This window comes from Eretmochelys imbricata, chromosome 2 (genome assembly GCF_965152235.1).
Source record: "Eretmochelys imbricata isolate rEreImb1 chromosome 2, rEreImb1.hap1, whole genome shotgun sequence".
In the NCBI taxonomy this organism is placed as follows: domain Eukaryota; kingdom Metazoa; phylum Chordata; order Testudines; family Cheloniidae; genus Eretmochelys; species Eretmochelys imbricata.
Window position 1 is genome coordinate 82,802,744 of NC_135573.1, and position 13,126 is coordinate 82,815,869.

The window sequence follows — 13,126 nt, forward strand, 5'->3', positions numbered from 1 at the left end:
ATTTTGACACCCATTACCTATAGTCCCCAGTGGGATTACTCAGGGGGTAAGGTACTATTCAATATGAGTAGGCATGGCAAAATCAGACACTTAGTTTAGTCAAGCCAAATTCATTGTAATATAGTCTATTAATCCAAATAGTTGACTTTTTTTATTATATTCAACCAAATGACTATCATCTTGATCTTGGGAATAGGAAAGTATTTGAGTCAGTGTAAATGGGTTTACGCAAGGGAATCTTAGGAAGGAGGGATGAAATCTACTTTTGTGCTATGGTAGGCTCCACAATGTTGTTCCTCAGTGTGTTTGTTCAAATTACAGAGAAAATAGCACCCCATGCATTCTGCACATGTTCCTCAGAATGCTAGGAAAACATCTTTGTTATCATCCTATGGGCATCTCTGCTGATTCAGCCCCAACAGAGCAATGGTTCATAGTACTCAGAAACCATTCTCCGCACTTTCATGCACTGGGATTGTATCAATATTGTACTCAGGACCTTCCATGTCTCTCATTTGGCTGGAGGATTTGTTTCATTTGTGTGAGTACAGACAGCGGCATAAGATGCTCTCTAATGCATGAACTTGAAATATCCTTGTGAATTTATATAGTCAGTTGAGATTTCAGCTTGAGAAATATTTTTATACCTGTCACAGTTTCAGGGTTAACTTCACCTTTGACCACTCCCTTTCTTGTCTTCTTTGAAGGCACCTACTTAAGCTGTCAGGCTTCCAGCTGTCACCTCTCTCTCAGAAAAAGACCCGTTTCTCTCTCTCCAGACCTGGGGTTTAGGCTTGCATTCCTTCTGCACCTCACTGTCATTTCCCCAGCAGGTCTGACCATGGTCCAGCACTGTGGTTAACTTAGGGTCATTGCTACAGCAGTGTATACTTGTTACCATCTAGCCTTCATAAAGCATAATACATTTATTCTTGTGGTAAATGCATTACAGAGACAACAAATAAAAACCATAAAAGTTCCTATAAACATGCTAAAAGCTTACCAGAGATCACCCATCAGTCTTTTGGGTCCTAGTAGATCAACGTCTTTCAACCTTTCCACAAGGATTGGGATCCACCCCATCCCTTGGACACAGGGTCCTATCTGTTTACTGGATCTGAAAAAAGGCACTGTGTTTAAACTCTGCCTTTTTATGCCAAAAGCGCTTTCTTTGTCTGATGGTCTCTGCACCAGTATATGCAAGCCTCCACAGGGTGTGGTACCTCCCTGGAGGTGTTTACAACCTGAGTAGTTCACTGAGTAATCACTGTTTTTGATTTCAGGAGTTGTGGTAACTCTCACCCTGGAGTTACATGTAAAACAATATGTAAACCATTCATACAATACAGTTAATACAGTGTGGTCCCCAAAGATAATGCAGTATCTATCATAATACCCACTATAAAGAAGTTTATTTTGTAATCATTTGTTTAACTAAACTTCACTGTAATTTTATCATACATATCATGATTTGTGTAACATTTTACTAATTGGAAGACCAGGAGTACAGTGTGTTTACCCTGATCCTTTCGTTAGTTTCATGAACTCATGTAATTAAAGAAGTATTAATCAGTATGATCTGAATTCTTAGCCATAGTTCTTCAGAGTAAAATGTTAATTTTAAGCTTAGAGGATGATTATTACTGTTTTTAATATTTGTATTATCCTGGTACCTAGGAATCCCAGTCATGGACCAGGACTTCATTGTGTTATGCTGTGTACAAACAGAACAAAACTATAGTCTCTGCTCCCAAGAGCTTGCCATCTAAGTATGAAACAACAGATGGATACAGACAGACGGAGGAGTACAAGGAAACAATGAGACAATATTATTAGTTAGCATAATCAGAAGTGATATCAGTGTACCAGCTGTCTAACCGTTGTGAAAATGTTTTTATAGGTATCACAGCAAAGGAGAGTTTTAAGGAAGGATTTGAATTATGATTTCTTTCTAATACTTCCCTTACAGACACTTTACAAAACTCAGGTAAAGGAGCTTAAAGAAGAAATTGAGGAGAAGAATAAAGAAACTCAAAGAAAAATACAGGAATTGCAAAATGAAAAGTATGTCCATTTTATATTTTCAAGCAGAAAAATCCTTACCTTATACAGTAGTGTGGTATCAATCTTGAAGCCCTGAATCCAGGGTAAAAACATATTTTTTTTCCCCTGCAATAATGCTGAGAAATGACTACTTACAAAAAGTATAACAGGTCTTGTAATATGGTGAATATATAGGATGTTACTTATATTGATGGATGATTAAGAATGGAGTCAGGGTTTATGTTTATTTTCTTGGACTAGGTTTGGAGTTTTTGGAGAGAAATATTATTAGTCCTGAGAGTTTAGAAATGTCTGACATTTTGAAAAATAGTTTTGTTGGATTCATAATTTTGTCAGACTCACTTCCCTCCTCCAAAAATGTTGTTAGCCTGGTAATTGCATTTAGTTTTTGAGCCAATAAATGGTTTTCAGACAAAGAATTTTAATGAAGATAATACTTCATTTGAAAGCTCATTTTAAATGTGTCGTACTAACTACAACCAAACCAATTAAGTTTATCCAATTTTGTGAACCTTTTCAAATAATTGAAGAATATACAGTTTACAGTATTTCAAAACTTACGAAAGACTATTACTTAAAACTGTTTCCAATTCACTAATTTGTTCTTCTATCTATGCAGAATTAGGCCTGTCCATTTCATAAACTTTACACAGGCGCAAAACCATCACTTTTTGAATATAGTACAGAACTTGTGGTACTTGACAAGCATGGTCATTGGTCTGCATAAGTATTGCAGACAAGTCTTTAAGAGTAAATTAGGGCATGTTAAGAACAATGTTCACTGTGGATTTGGGAAGAAGGAAAGGAAGGAGTGAGAAGACACCATGTTGTTAAATATGATATAAGGATTATCAGCCAATCACAGCCCTGAGCAAGAAAATGTAGGAGAATCTCAATTCCCCAAGGTGGGGACAAGGGAAGAGACACTCCCTTTAGCCCTTTTGGTGTCTCTTCTCTTCTCTTTTTTTTTTTTCCCCCCATTCCCATTTATTTTTTTGTCGTCTTATGGAGGCTTTTTATTCCCTTACCCCTTCAGCATAAGATATGTTGTATACATTTTTAATTAGATCTATACATGAGCTATTCCAAACTAATTGTCTGATTGTTGCCTGTCTACGCTAGGGGCCCTCTTACAAATACACGAAATCAGGGACTCAGCTGCAGCACAGTTGTCGTTGAACTATGAAAGCATATTTTCATATTGCAATATGGATAAGCCTTTCATATAACCTCATACTCCAGTAAAAACTTAACCTGGCTTTAGCATGGTTTGGGGAAACTGTGAATATCCTCTCTATATTGTAACATACCACCATGTTTTTTACCATATTGGGGGCTGTGATGCTTCCCTGGATTGTGGGGCAACTCGCTACAACCTTCCCTTAACATGAAAAATCCTTGAACTGTGCCAGCTGTGGGTCAGCTGCCTAACTCCACTGGCCATAGGCAACACAAACAGTGCTCTCTAGGCCCTGCAGGCCACACTGTCACTCTATAGGTTACTGATTGGCACACCCCCCAGCCCTTGAACCTTCCAAATGTCTCCCTGGAGTACTGGCCCTTGTCTGCTGGACACTCTCACAGTTTCCACAGATTCACTTCTTCCAAATGCAGCTTACAAGTAGACCCCAGCTTACAAGTTCCATCTTGGATCACTGCTTAGCACTTAGATGTATTTATAGTGAAATCAAGAATAAGTTTATTTAACAAAGCCTAGAGATTCAAGTAGTAGCAATTAGAAGTATTGGAAACAAATAGTTACGTATAAAATAACACACATTCAAGATCCCAACCTTAAGACATTCGAGTATCTCCTTAATTTTAGAGTATTGCTCACCCAAAATCCTTGCAGTGCTTTACAGCCAGGCTGGCTGTGATGCACCTTTCATGAGACAAGCATGCTGTCAATTTGTCTTCTAGGTGAAGGATTCAATGTATTCATTTGCACTCCAAGGTATACTAGACCAATCTTTTGTCGATCTTCATAAAGAGGACACCCCTTCTCCTGTATGTTGCTTCCTGTAGATTTCCTCACTTGCAGATTTTGCAGTCACTCCATTCACACTTGGTCCAGTATGCATATAGTAGGTATATAATAAACAAATGGCCAGACATGGAGATTGGTGTCAGTTACCTCCTGCCTGAAAGGAACATCTTCACGCTGTGTCATCTCCTGGTGACCTGCCATAACTCCAAGACCTTACAACATAATTTTTAGTATACCATGTGCACATACATTTTGCAGTGATTATGACAACCAGTGGGCTTCTAGCTCTTGGGAGAGATTTTGCACGCCACTCTTTGGTGAACTATTATGCATATATCTGACCCAAGGGATCCCTGTAAAATCATATGCACCCACTTTGCCCTCTACCAGTTGGCACCAAAGGGAACCTAGCTTACAGGGGCCAACTGTGTTTTAACCTCCCAGTATGGCTGCATTTGTAGGGCAAGTGGACCCTTAGACACAACACTGTTGCAAAAAACTGTGCTTCTGCAGAAACTACCCAAACAGTATAGAGCATGATATCTGAGCAGTCTTTAACTTCATTAACTGTGGATGCTAGAAGTGTAACAACTCTTATGCAGTAACCGTGGTTGAAAAAGGTTTCAAACATGGTATCAAGTGCTGATATGGACAGGACCTATGTCTTTTTGTAGTGCATTACATAGGTGTCATCCCTTTTTAATGTAGACCTATTTGCTTCCATCAATCCTTTAAAGGCAATGTTTTTTAAAAAACGATGCACTGAAAAGTACAGTCTGGGCTTGTTTGTTCTCCCTGCAAATATTAAGTATTTTCCACAGGAAACATAAGATCTTAACATTCTGTTATAGAGAAACTCTTGCTGCACAATTGGATCTGGCTGAAACCAAAGCTGAGTCAGAACAGTTGGCCCGAGGTCTCCTGGAAGAACAGTATTTTGAATTGACTCAGGAGAGCAAGAAAGCAGCGTCAAGAAATAGACAAGAAATTACTGACAAGGACAACATTGTAAGCCGGGTAAGTTGTTGTTGTTTAAACGTATAAAAAGTGGCTTTATTGTCAAAAAAAAATATCAAACATTACAACTATAACTAAAAATTTGTGTGTGTGTGTGCATAAAAATTTAGAGACAGGTTTTTAAAGTCCCAGCATCTTTGTGCGTGCAAATTGAGGCAGTTTTGCATCTGCTGTTATTTGTGCACATAATTGCTGCCACTTAGATATCTGAGAATCTGATCTGAGGGAACGTTCAGGTACTTAGACATTTAAATTACATTATTTGAGCTCCCAAATAAATGTGGACACAAAAAGAGGGTCTGGGTTGAGGCCAAGTTGAAAATCAAGCACAGTATCTTTCAGTCGGTCCACCATTCATCACTATATATTTTTTAAATCATCAGTTTCTTTAATAGTGTACTCAGGGATCTGACTACATAATCACTTTCTTCATTCAGAAAGGATTTGAAAGATACTGGGTTTTCTCCAGGCAAATATTTTTAAATCAAAATATACAAGCTAGGAAGTCTCAACTTAAAAAAGCAACCATTTAATTTTTGCATTACATTTACAGTAATGTGTTAACTAAGAGTTTTTACTCACAAACCCTATTAATTTGCAGTGTAATATTTCTATTTTATAATACCTTTAAACTGTGTTCTTCCACTTTGGCCTTCTGCATGCAGAGGCTTGCATGCACTCAGATGCTGCCTAACATAACCCAGCAGTAAAATTTTGCGCATGATGACCAAAATGCATTGTTTTTCTGCATACTATTATGTACTTTACACCCCCACATTAAATTATTTGAAGTAACATTTGTTGCAGTAATGTTACATGTGCAATAGCCCCAAGAAATAACCTTTCACTTTCCAGAATGCCCCATTTTCATTTGAGACTATTTTAAATAACTGCATCAATATGGAATCTAAGTAGGAACTTCCTACCCATAAATTGTCAACTTCAAATATTATTGATAACATAACTCAACACACAATCATTCAATGTATTTCTGTAGGTTTCAAACAAAACTTTCTTACTGAACACAACTGTAGTCTTTTTATCTTTTAATATGTTTGTATAGCATCCAGCACAATGATCCTGGTTCGGAGCTAATATAGGCAAATAATATTAATTTCCCCCTACAGTTCATTTCACAAATCCTGTGTGTCCCATTTGACAAAAAACAAATATTTTCTTTTTACCCATATGTGCCTGTCTGTTTTCCATGATATATAACACTACTCAAATGTAAATTCCATGGACTGAGAGTGATATTAAATAATTATGGAAAGCCTGAAATCTTGGAATTTCATAACCAGCAGGACAGTGGGGTGGGAGGAGGTATTGTTTCATATTCTCTGTGTATATATAAAGTCTGCTGCAGTTTCCACGGTATGCATCTGATGAAGTGAGCTGTAGCTCACGAAAGCTCATGCTCAAATAAATTGGTTAGTCTCTAAGGTGCCACAAGGACTCCTTTTCTTTTTGCAAATACAGACTAACACGGCTGTTACTCTGAAACATAACAAGCACCTGATTCTCTGGGTTCAGTTGTAGGTAGCTACGTGTTATCGTTTACACAGACGTTCCTTAAAATTTACTGAAAGCTGCTGAACAAAGTAACACTGAAGTTCTGCTTAATTCCTTAAGTTCTGTTGGGTATTATTTATTGGACACTGAAAATGTGTTCAACGCTGCATGGATCATAAAAGTAGACCTAGTCCTTTTCTTAGAGAGAGTTGTATACCCAGTGTCTTTGTGAAAGAAAGAGGGATCAGAAGTAAAATATCTAGAATTTTATGTACAGTTTTGAAGTATGAACAGATTAGTGAGTATGCAATCTAAGAATGGTAATTCTGTGTAAAATACTATTATTGATTTAAGATTATTTTAAAGAAAAAATACAGTTTTGAATATGGGTAGGATGTATAGCAAATGCTTTGTTTTAAAATCTGTTTGTTTTCATTTAGCTGGAAGAAACAAATAATACATTAACCAATGATGTTAAGTTTCTAACAAAAGAAAATGCAGAGCTCATTGAAAAAAATAAGAAACAGGAGGAAGGTATGGCATGTTTTAAGTTTTAAATTATATTAGGATGATGCAGAATTGATTACAGAGAAATATATGTTTGCTGTTACAGACTTGAAAACCAGTTTTGGCCATTTTTTCCTTCAGTATTAAGGACCTTATCTTTTCCATGCTGTCAGCATGAAATTAATTACTTCCTCCCCCCATGTGATGGGGGACATGTGGTTCCTTTTCTGCTCCTAGGGATTTCTGGTGGACGTAGCTGTTGAGGGAGCCTGTACTGCCATGAGAATGAGAAAAGACTGAGGAGCCAGGAGCTAGTGAAAAGTTTTATAAGACTTTCCTGAATCTGCTGGTTTTGTGGGCCAAATCCCCAGCCCATTTCGTTTGTACAGAGAGATTGCAAATCCCATCCTTTCATGATTTATGATGGAAAAGAATACATAATAATAATAATAAGCTTAGTGTATTTAGCTTAACATTGTATCAGAATATGTTGTTAAACATGATATAAGGAAAGAATTTCCCAGACCAGAAGTAAACAAACGTTCTTCTTCATATTCCATGTCTACTAATCTTCATGATGGCGCATAAATTTCCATGGAGCTTTGAAAATTATAGTACGAATTTTTTTTGTTTTGTCAGATCTGGTCATGACACCATAGTTAAGGCTGCATTTGAGTTTTTGTTTTGACAAGACTTTTAAACCTTTGTTTTGTAAAAATATCATAAAAACGGCAAAAATCAAAACATAAAATGTAAGCTCTTTTGAGTGCTATTTGAGTTTTTCATGGTGGTTGGATGAAAAATAGATTTATTACAGAGAGAATAATAAGCATTCCAAAATCATTTACTTTTGGCAGGTTTACAAATCCTCTGAGCTGGAAGTATACCTTGACTTCAAATCACACCTCTAGTATGGTGTTTATATTCCCATGCTCTTCATTACCCTTATTGTTGGTTAAGGTTCTAAACCTAGAACACAATCAAGTATGAGTTGCTGCACACACATCTTTCCCTCTCATTTTTAAAATACATTAGCAGAGAGGTATGCAGGGTCATTGCAGGCAGAGTCAAGAGTGGAGTCCAGATCTCTTACATGGCAGACCCACATCTTGCCACTCTGCTGCTGATCTATGGGTTATGGTTGTATGTGGTTAAACATTGTGAGAAGACACCTTACAGGTTTTGTACTTTAAAACCACAATAATCTGTACCTTATACTTTGAATCACCAAAATAATGTTTCGTATTTCAGTCATTTGTCCCACATTTTGTTTGCTGGTGTCACATACTAGCAGATTTGAAGGTTGAGAGGTGAGCTTTACACTGGCAGGGAGACACATCAGAGCTTCTTGTGTCCTTCGGGTGGTTTGACAGCTAACAGCAGCCTCAGCAGTGCATTTTCTGCATCTGATCAAAGGTTAGGTGTATTTCCATTTCAGAGCAACCCTCAGGTCATTGAGGGTATGCATGCCAGCTCCCAAACATAAGCATTTCAGACCTCAAGCTTACCACAGGTAGCCTGCTTACTATCGGTACTGACAAATGGATGCTCAAAGGAAACAACAGAAGTTTGTGGGAGAAATTCGTATAAACAGTTGGGACTTCATCTCACCTGTCTTCATTATTGAGGCTGTAAATTTGATTGCTCACCCAGGAATATCTTACAAGTTATTATAGATCTAGCTATCCCACCTCCTCCGTTTTGGGGACCGCCTGTCTCATTTCCACTGTTTCTGGACTGATATAACAAGAAATGGATGAGTACTGGAAATAATTGGAGTGGGATCTGAGATTTAATTTAGTCCATACTCAACACTTGCCCACCTTCCCTGTTCCTGTTCAGGGACCCCTCTCACAAGAGCTTGTTAGACCAAGATGTCCAGTCACTTCTGGCTCTTGGCACAATAGAGGTCCTGCTTTGCTTCAAAGGGAGGGCTTTTTAATTGAGGTACTTCCTCATCTCCAAGAATAAGTGGGGGGACTTTGGCCTGCCCTAGAACTCAGAAGAGTGAACGCTTACCTCAGGAAGATAAAGTTCAGAATGGTGTCCCTAGCCACCATCATCGCATCCCTAGACTGACTGGTACAGTGCCCAAATGACTGATTGGTACACTGCTCTCGACCTTCAGGACACATTCCCTTATCACAATCCACCCATTCCACAGATGATATTTGATGTTTGTGGTTGGGAATTACCATTCAGCCTATCAGCCACTGCCAGAGTATTTGCAAAGTGTCTAGTTGTAGCAGCTTACCTCAGAAAAACGGGGATCCAAGTATGCCCATACTTGGACTATTGATTAGTTTGTGGGAGATTATGGCAGAGGTAGAGGAACAATATTCATCACATCCTTTGATTGTTCTCTTTTCTGGGACTGTTAGGAAAGAAATACCAGTATTGATCCCTATGCAGAAGATAAAATTAATTGGAGCCATATTGGATTTTACCAAAGGTGTTAAAGGAGCACTCAACGAAGACAAAGCCATTGTAGAAAAGCTTAATGAATTATTTGCAATGGTCTTCACTGAAGAGCATGTGGGGGAAATATCCACATCAGAGCTATTCTTTTTGGGTGACAGATCTGAAACAGTGTCCCTAATTGAGGTGTTAATAGAAGAGGTTTTAGACCAAACTGAAAAACTAAACAGTAATAAGTCACCAGGACTAGATGGTATTCATCTAAGAGTTCTGAAGGAACTCAGATATGAAATTGCAGAATTACTAATTGTAGTATGTAACCTATCACTGAAATCAGCCTTTGAATCAGATGACTGGAAGGTAGCTAATGTAATACCGATTTTTAAAGGGCTCCAGAGGAGATCCTGGCATTTAATGGACAGTGAGCATAACTTCAGTACCAGGCACATTCATACAATATATAGTAAAGAACAGAATTATCAGATGTGTAAATAAACATAATTTGCTGGGGAGGAGTCGATGCAGCTTTTGTAAAGGGAAGTCATGCCTTACCAATCTATTAGAATTCTTTGAGGGAATCAACAAGCATGTGGAGAATTGTGATCCAGTTGATATAATATATTTGCATTTTCAGAAAGCCTTTAAGATTGCTCACCAAAGGCTCTTAAGGAAACTAAGTAGTCATGGTATTAGATGGAAGATCCTTTCATGGATCAGTAACTGGTTGAAAGATAGGAAACAAAGGGTATGACCAAATGGTCAGTTTTCACAGTGGAGAGAGGTGAACAGCAGTGTCCCACCAAGTATCTGTACTGGGATCTGTGCTGTTCAGCATATTCATAAATGATTTGGAAAAGGGGATGAACAGTGAAGTGGCAATGTTTGCAAATTATAGTTATTCAAGAGAGTTAAGTCCAAAGCAGACTGCAAGGAATTAGAAGGATATATCAAAATGGTGTCACTAGGCAACAAAAATAGCAGATGAAATTCAACACTGATAAATGAAAAGTAATGCATGTTGGAAAAAATAATTCCAACTATACATATACACTGATAGGTTCTAAATTAACTGTTACCATCCAAGAAAGAGATTTTGGCGTCACTGTGGACAGTTCTCTGAAAACTTCTGCTCGGTGTTGCCAGTGGTCAAAAATGTTATAACAGGAGGTTAGGAGCTACATATATATGCATTTTAGCTTTGCCCTATCTATCTGAAGTATTCTCTTGTGAGATATTTATGATATTCCAGTATCATTAAATAAATGGTCTTTATGGTTACAAAATGTCTGTGTTTGTATGCAAAGTCAAAGAACAGAAAGATGGAAAAAACCCACATACTATGGAGAAATGAATGACCTTTAAAAATTGTTTTCTTGCCATAAAATGTATATCTTAGAAAGTTTAATGGTATTTTTAACAGAATTTAAATTGAAGAAAGAAGAGGAAATCAACAATATTAGAATGCATTATGAGAAGAATCTTCACACTGAAAGAACTCTTAAAACACAGGTATTAATTTTTAGACATTTTAATATGAGCATGTTGACTTCATGGTGGCATACCAGAAAAATAGCTTTCAAATTTTAATGAATTACTCTGTGTGATTACTTCTCAGCACTATAGCTAGATGAAATTTGTATTCGCGATGATCTATAAGTCTGAAATTTGCATTAGTGTAATTTATAGCTAAAAGCATAGGTTCTGATCCTGTAAACTTTTCACTTGATTGTGGAATGTTCAAGAGAGTAAGGGTTTGCAGGATCAGACCCACAGATGACATGTTAATAGGAGCTTTTTTGTATCCAGTGCATTCACTTCTATACTTAATTATGTTCTGGGAAATCTACACTTTTTAAAGATGGTCTCAGCTCATTTAAAAAAAATCTATTCCAAAATTGGAAATGTTACATTTTACGTCTCTCTTATTTCTACTTTTTCTTACTGAAATGTAAGTATTTTAGTAGTCAGTTTGACAGCTGCAATAACAAGGGGATAGAAAGGCACGGAGTTCTAGATGCATGTCTTCAGTATGATGTCATGCTGAAATATAACGTGGGCTTCTGTAACCCAAATGATCTTTTTCTCTCTGACGTGGTTTTGAACCAAGAGAAACTTTTACGTTCTTTACAAAAGCTTATGTGTATAGCATCTCTCTTAATTCATGTACTTTTTTTGTACAGGCTGTGAACAAATTGGCTGAGATAATGAATCGGAAAGATTTTAAAATAGACAGAAAGAAAGCTAATATACAAGATTTGAGGAAAAAAGAAAAGGAAAACCGAAAGCTACAATTGGAGCTTAATCAAGAAAAAGAGAAATTCAATCAGATGGTAGTGAAATACCAGAAGGAGCTCAATGAAATGCAAGCGGTAAAACCTTTTCCTATTTCGTGGTAGTCTGTGATCCAGTCCAAAGGGAAAGAGAGTGCAGACATTATCTTCCTTAAAAGTAACAATTATGAACCAAATATATGTACTAGAAGACACCTTTTTTTTTTTCTGTCCAAAACACTGTGATTATGTTTCCTAATACAGTAGAATCTACTTTATAGACCCATTTCATTGTGACAGTTGCCAGGGAACAAATCCGACGCCATGCATTTGACTGACTGAACAATGGAAAAAAATGACATAAATAATATAGTTTTTTGCAAACCAATTTACAGTGGTTTACAGATGTAAATTGGTACTTTCTAATATAAAATTCCCCTTATGTGGTCTCTAGCTTGCTTTATTACAACTTAAAGAAATTATTATTGCTCTAATTTAGAGTCTAAATGGCTGATTTAATATTTGGGGATATTCTTTTTAAGAAAAACATTAATGAAATTAATCAGACTATTTCCTAACTTAATGTATTCCCACAAGTTCTTGATAACTGGGCTGATTGTTTAATTAGCATATATTAGTCTCAAACAAAAGCCCGAACCAATTCAGAGAATTCTATTATTGTAATAGAATAGTAAAAGATTCCAAATGAATAGTAATATTACTAAATTAATCCATAGATTTACTGAAAGCTTGTAATCCATCCTAATTCATTCTTAATTTTTTAAATATCTTATTATTTTGTTTCCATGTTTGCTTTGGATCATATGCTTACTGTGTGTATATATATAAATACAGCAACTAGCAGAAGAGTCAACATATAGGAATGAGCTTCAGATGCAGCTGGATAGTAAAGAGAGTGATATAGAACAATTGCGTAGTAAAATTTTGGACCTTCAGCAAGGAATGGACTCTACCAGTGTTGCCAGCCTCCAGCCAGACGAAACTGATGGAAACCTTACAGGTAAGAGAATTATGCATTTGGACAACTTGTCTTTTGTGTATATATACTTAGTCTTAGAAATTGTTGGCCATCACCTTTTAAAACGGCTTCTCTTACCTTTTCTGCATCCCCTCTCCATTATTTTAACTATTTTTTAAAAAAAAAATGTACTTAATCTTTTGTTGAAGTCCTGAATGCAGGATAATAGTGTTAGCTTTTTATGTTGGAGGCCAGGTAGGATTTCATAGCTTGGCTAGCTTTTTATAGAGCACTGTCTTAGTTTCATCTGAAATTAGTCTTTCCAGGTTAGAACCATCACTTCCAGTCAGTGGAAGAGACCATCCTTACAGC

The 13,126-nt window shown here is 36.9% G+C and overlaps 1 protein-coding gene across 2 annotated transcripts in view; it reads left to right on the forward strand.

Annotated features, from left to right (window-relative positions):
• ROCK1 (Rho associated coiled-coil containing protein kinase 1) overlaps nt 1-13,126 on the forward strand; it is a 185,600-nt gene that overhangs the window by 140,473 nt on the left and 32,001 nt on the right. For both annotated transcript variants that reach the window (XM_077810386.1, XM_077810387.1), the window contains exons 22-27: nt 1,970-2,064; nt 4,903-5,068; nt 7,021-7,114; nt 10,926-11,014; nt 11,686-11,874; nt 12,631-12,796. In XM_077810386.1, coding sequence (XP_077666512.1) covers nt 1,970-2,064; nt 4,903-5,068; nt 7,021-7,114; nt 10,926-11,014; nt 11,686-11,874; nt 12,631-12,796 — 799 coding nt within the window. The remainder of the gene's footprint in view (nt 1-1,969; nt 2,065-4,902; nt 5,069-7,020; nt 7,115-10,925; nt 11,015-11,685; nt 11,875-12,630; nt 12,797-13,126) is intronic.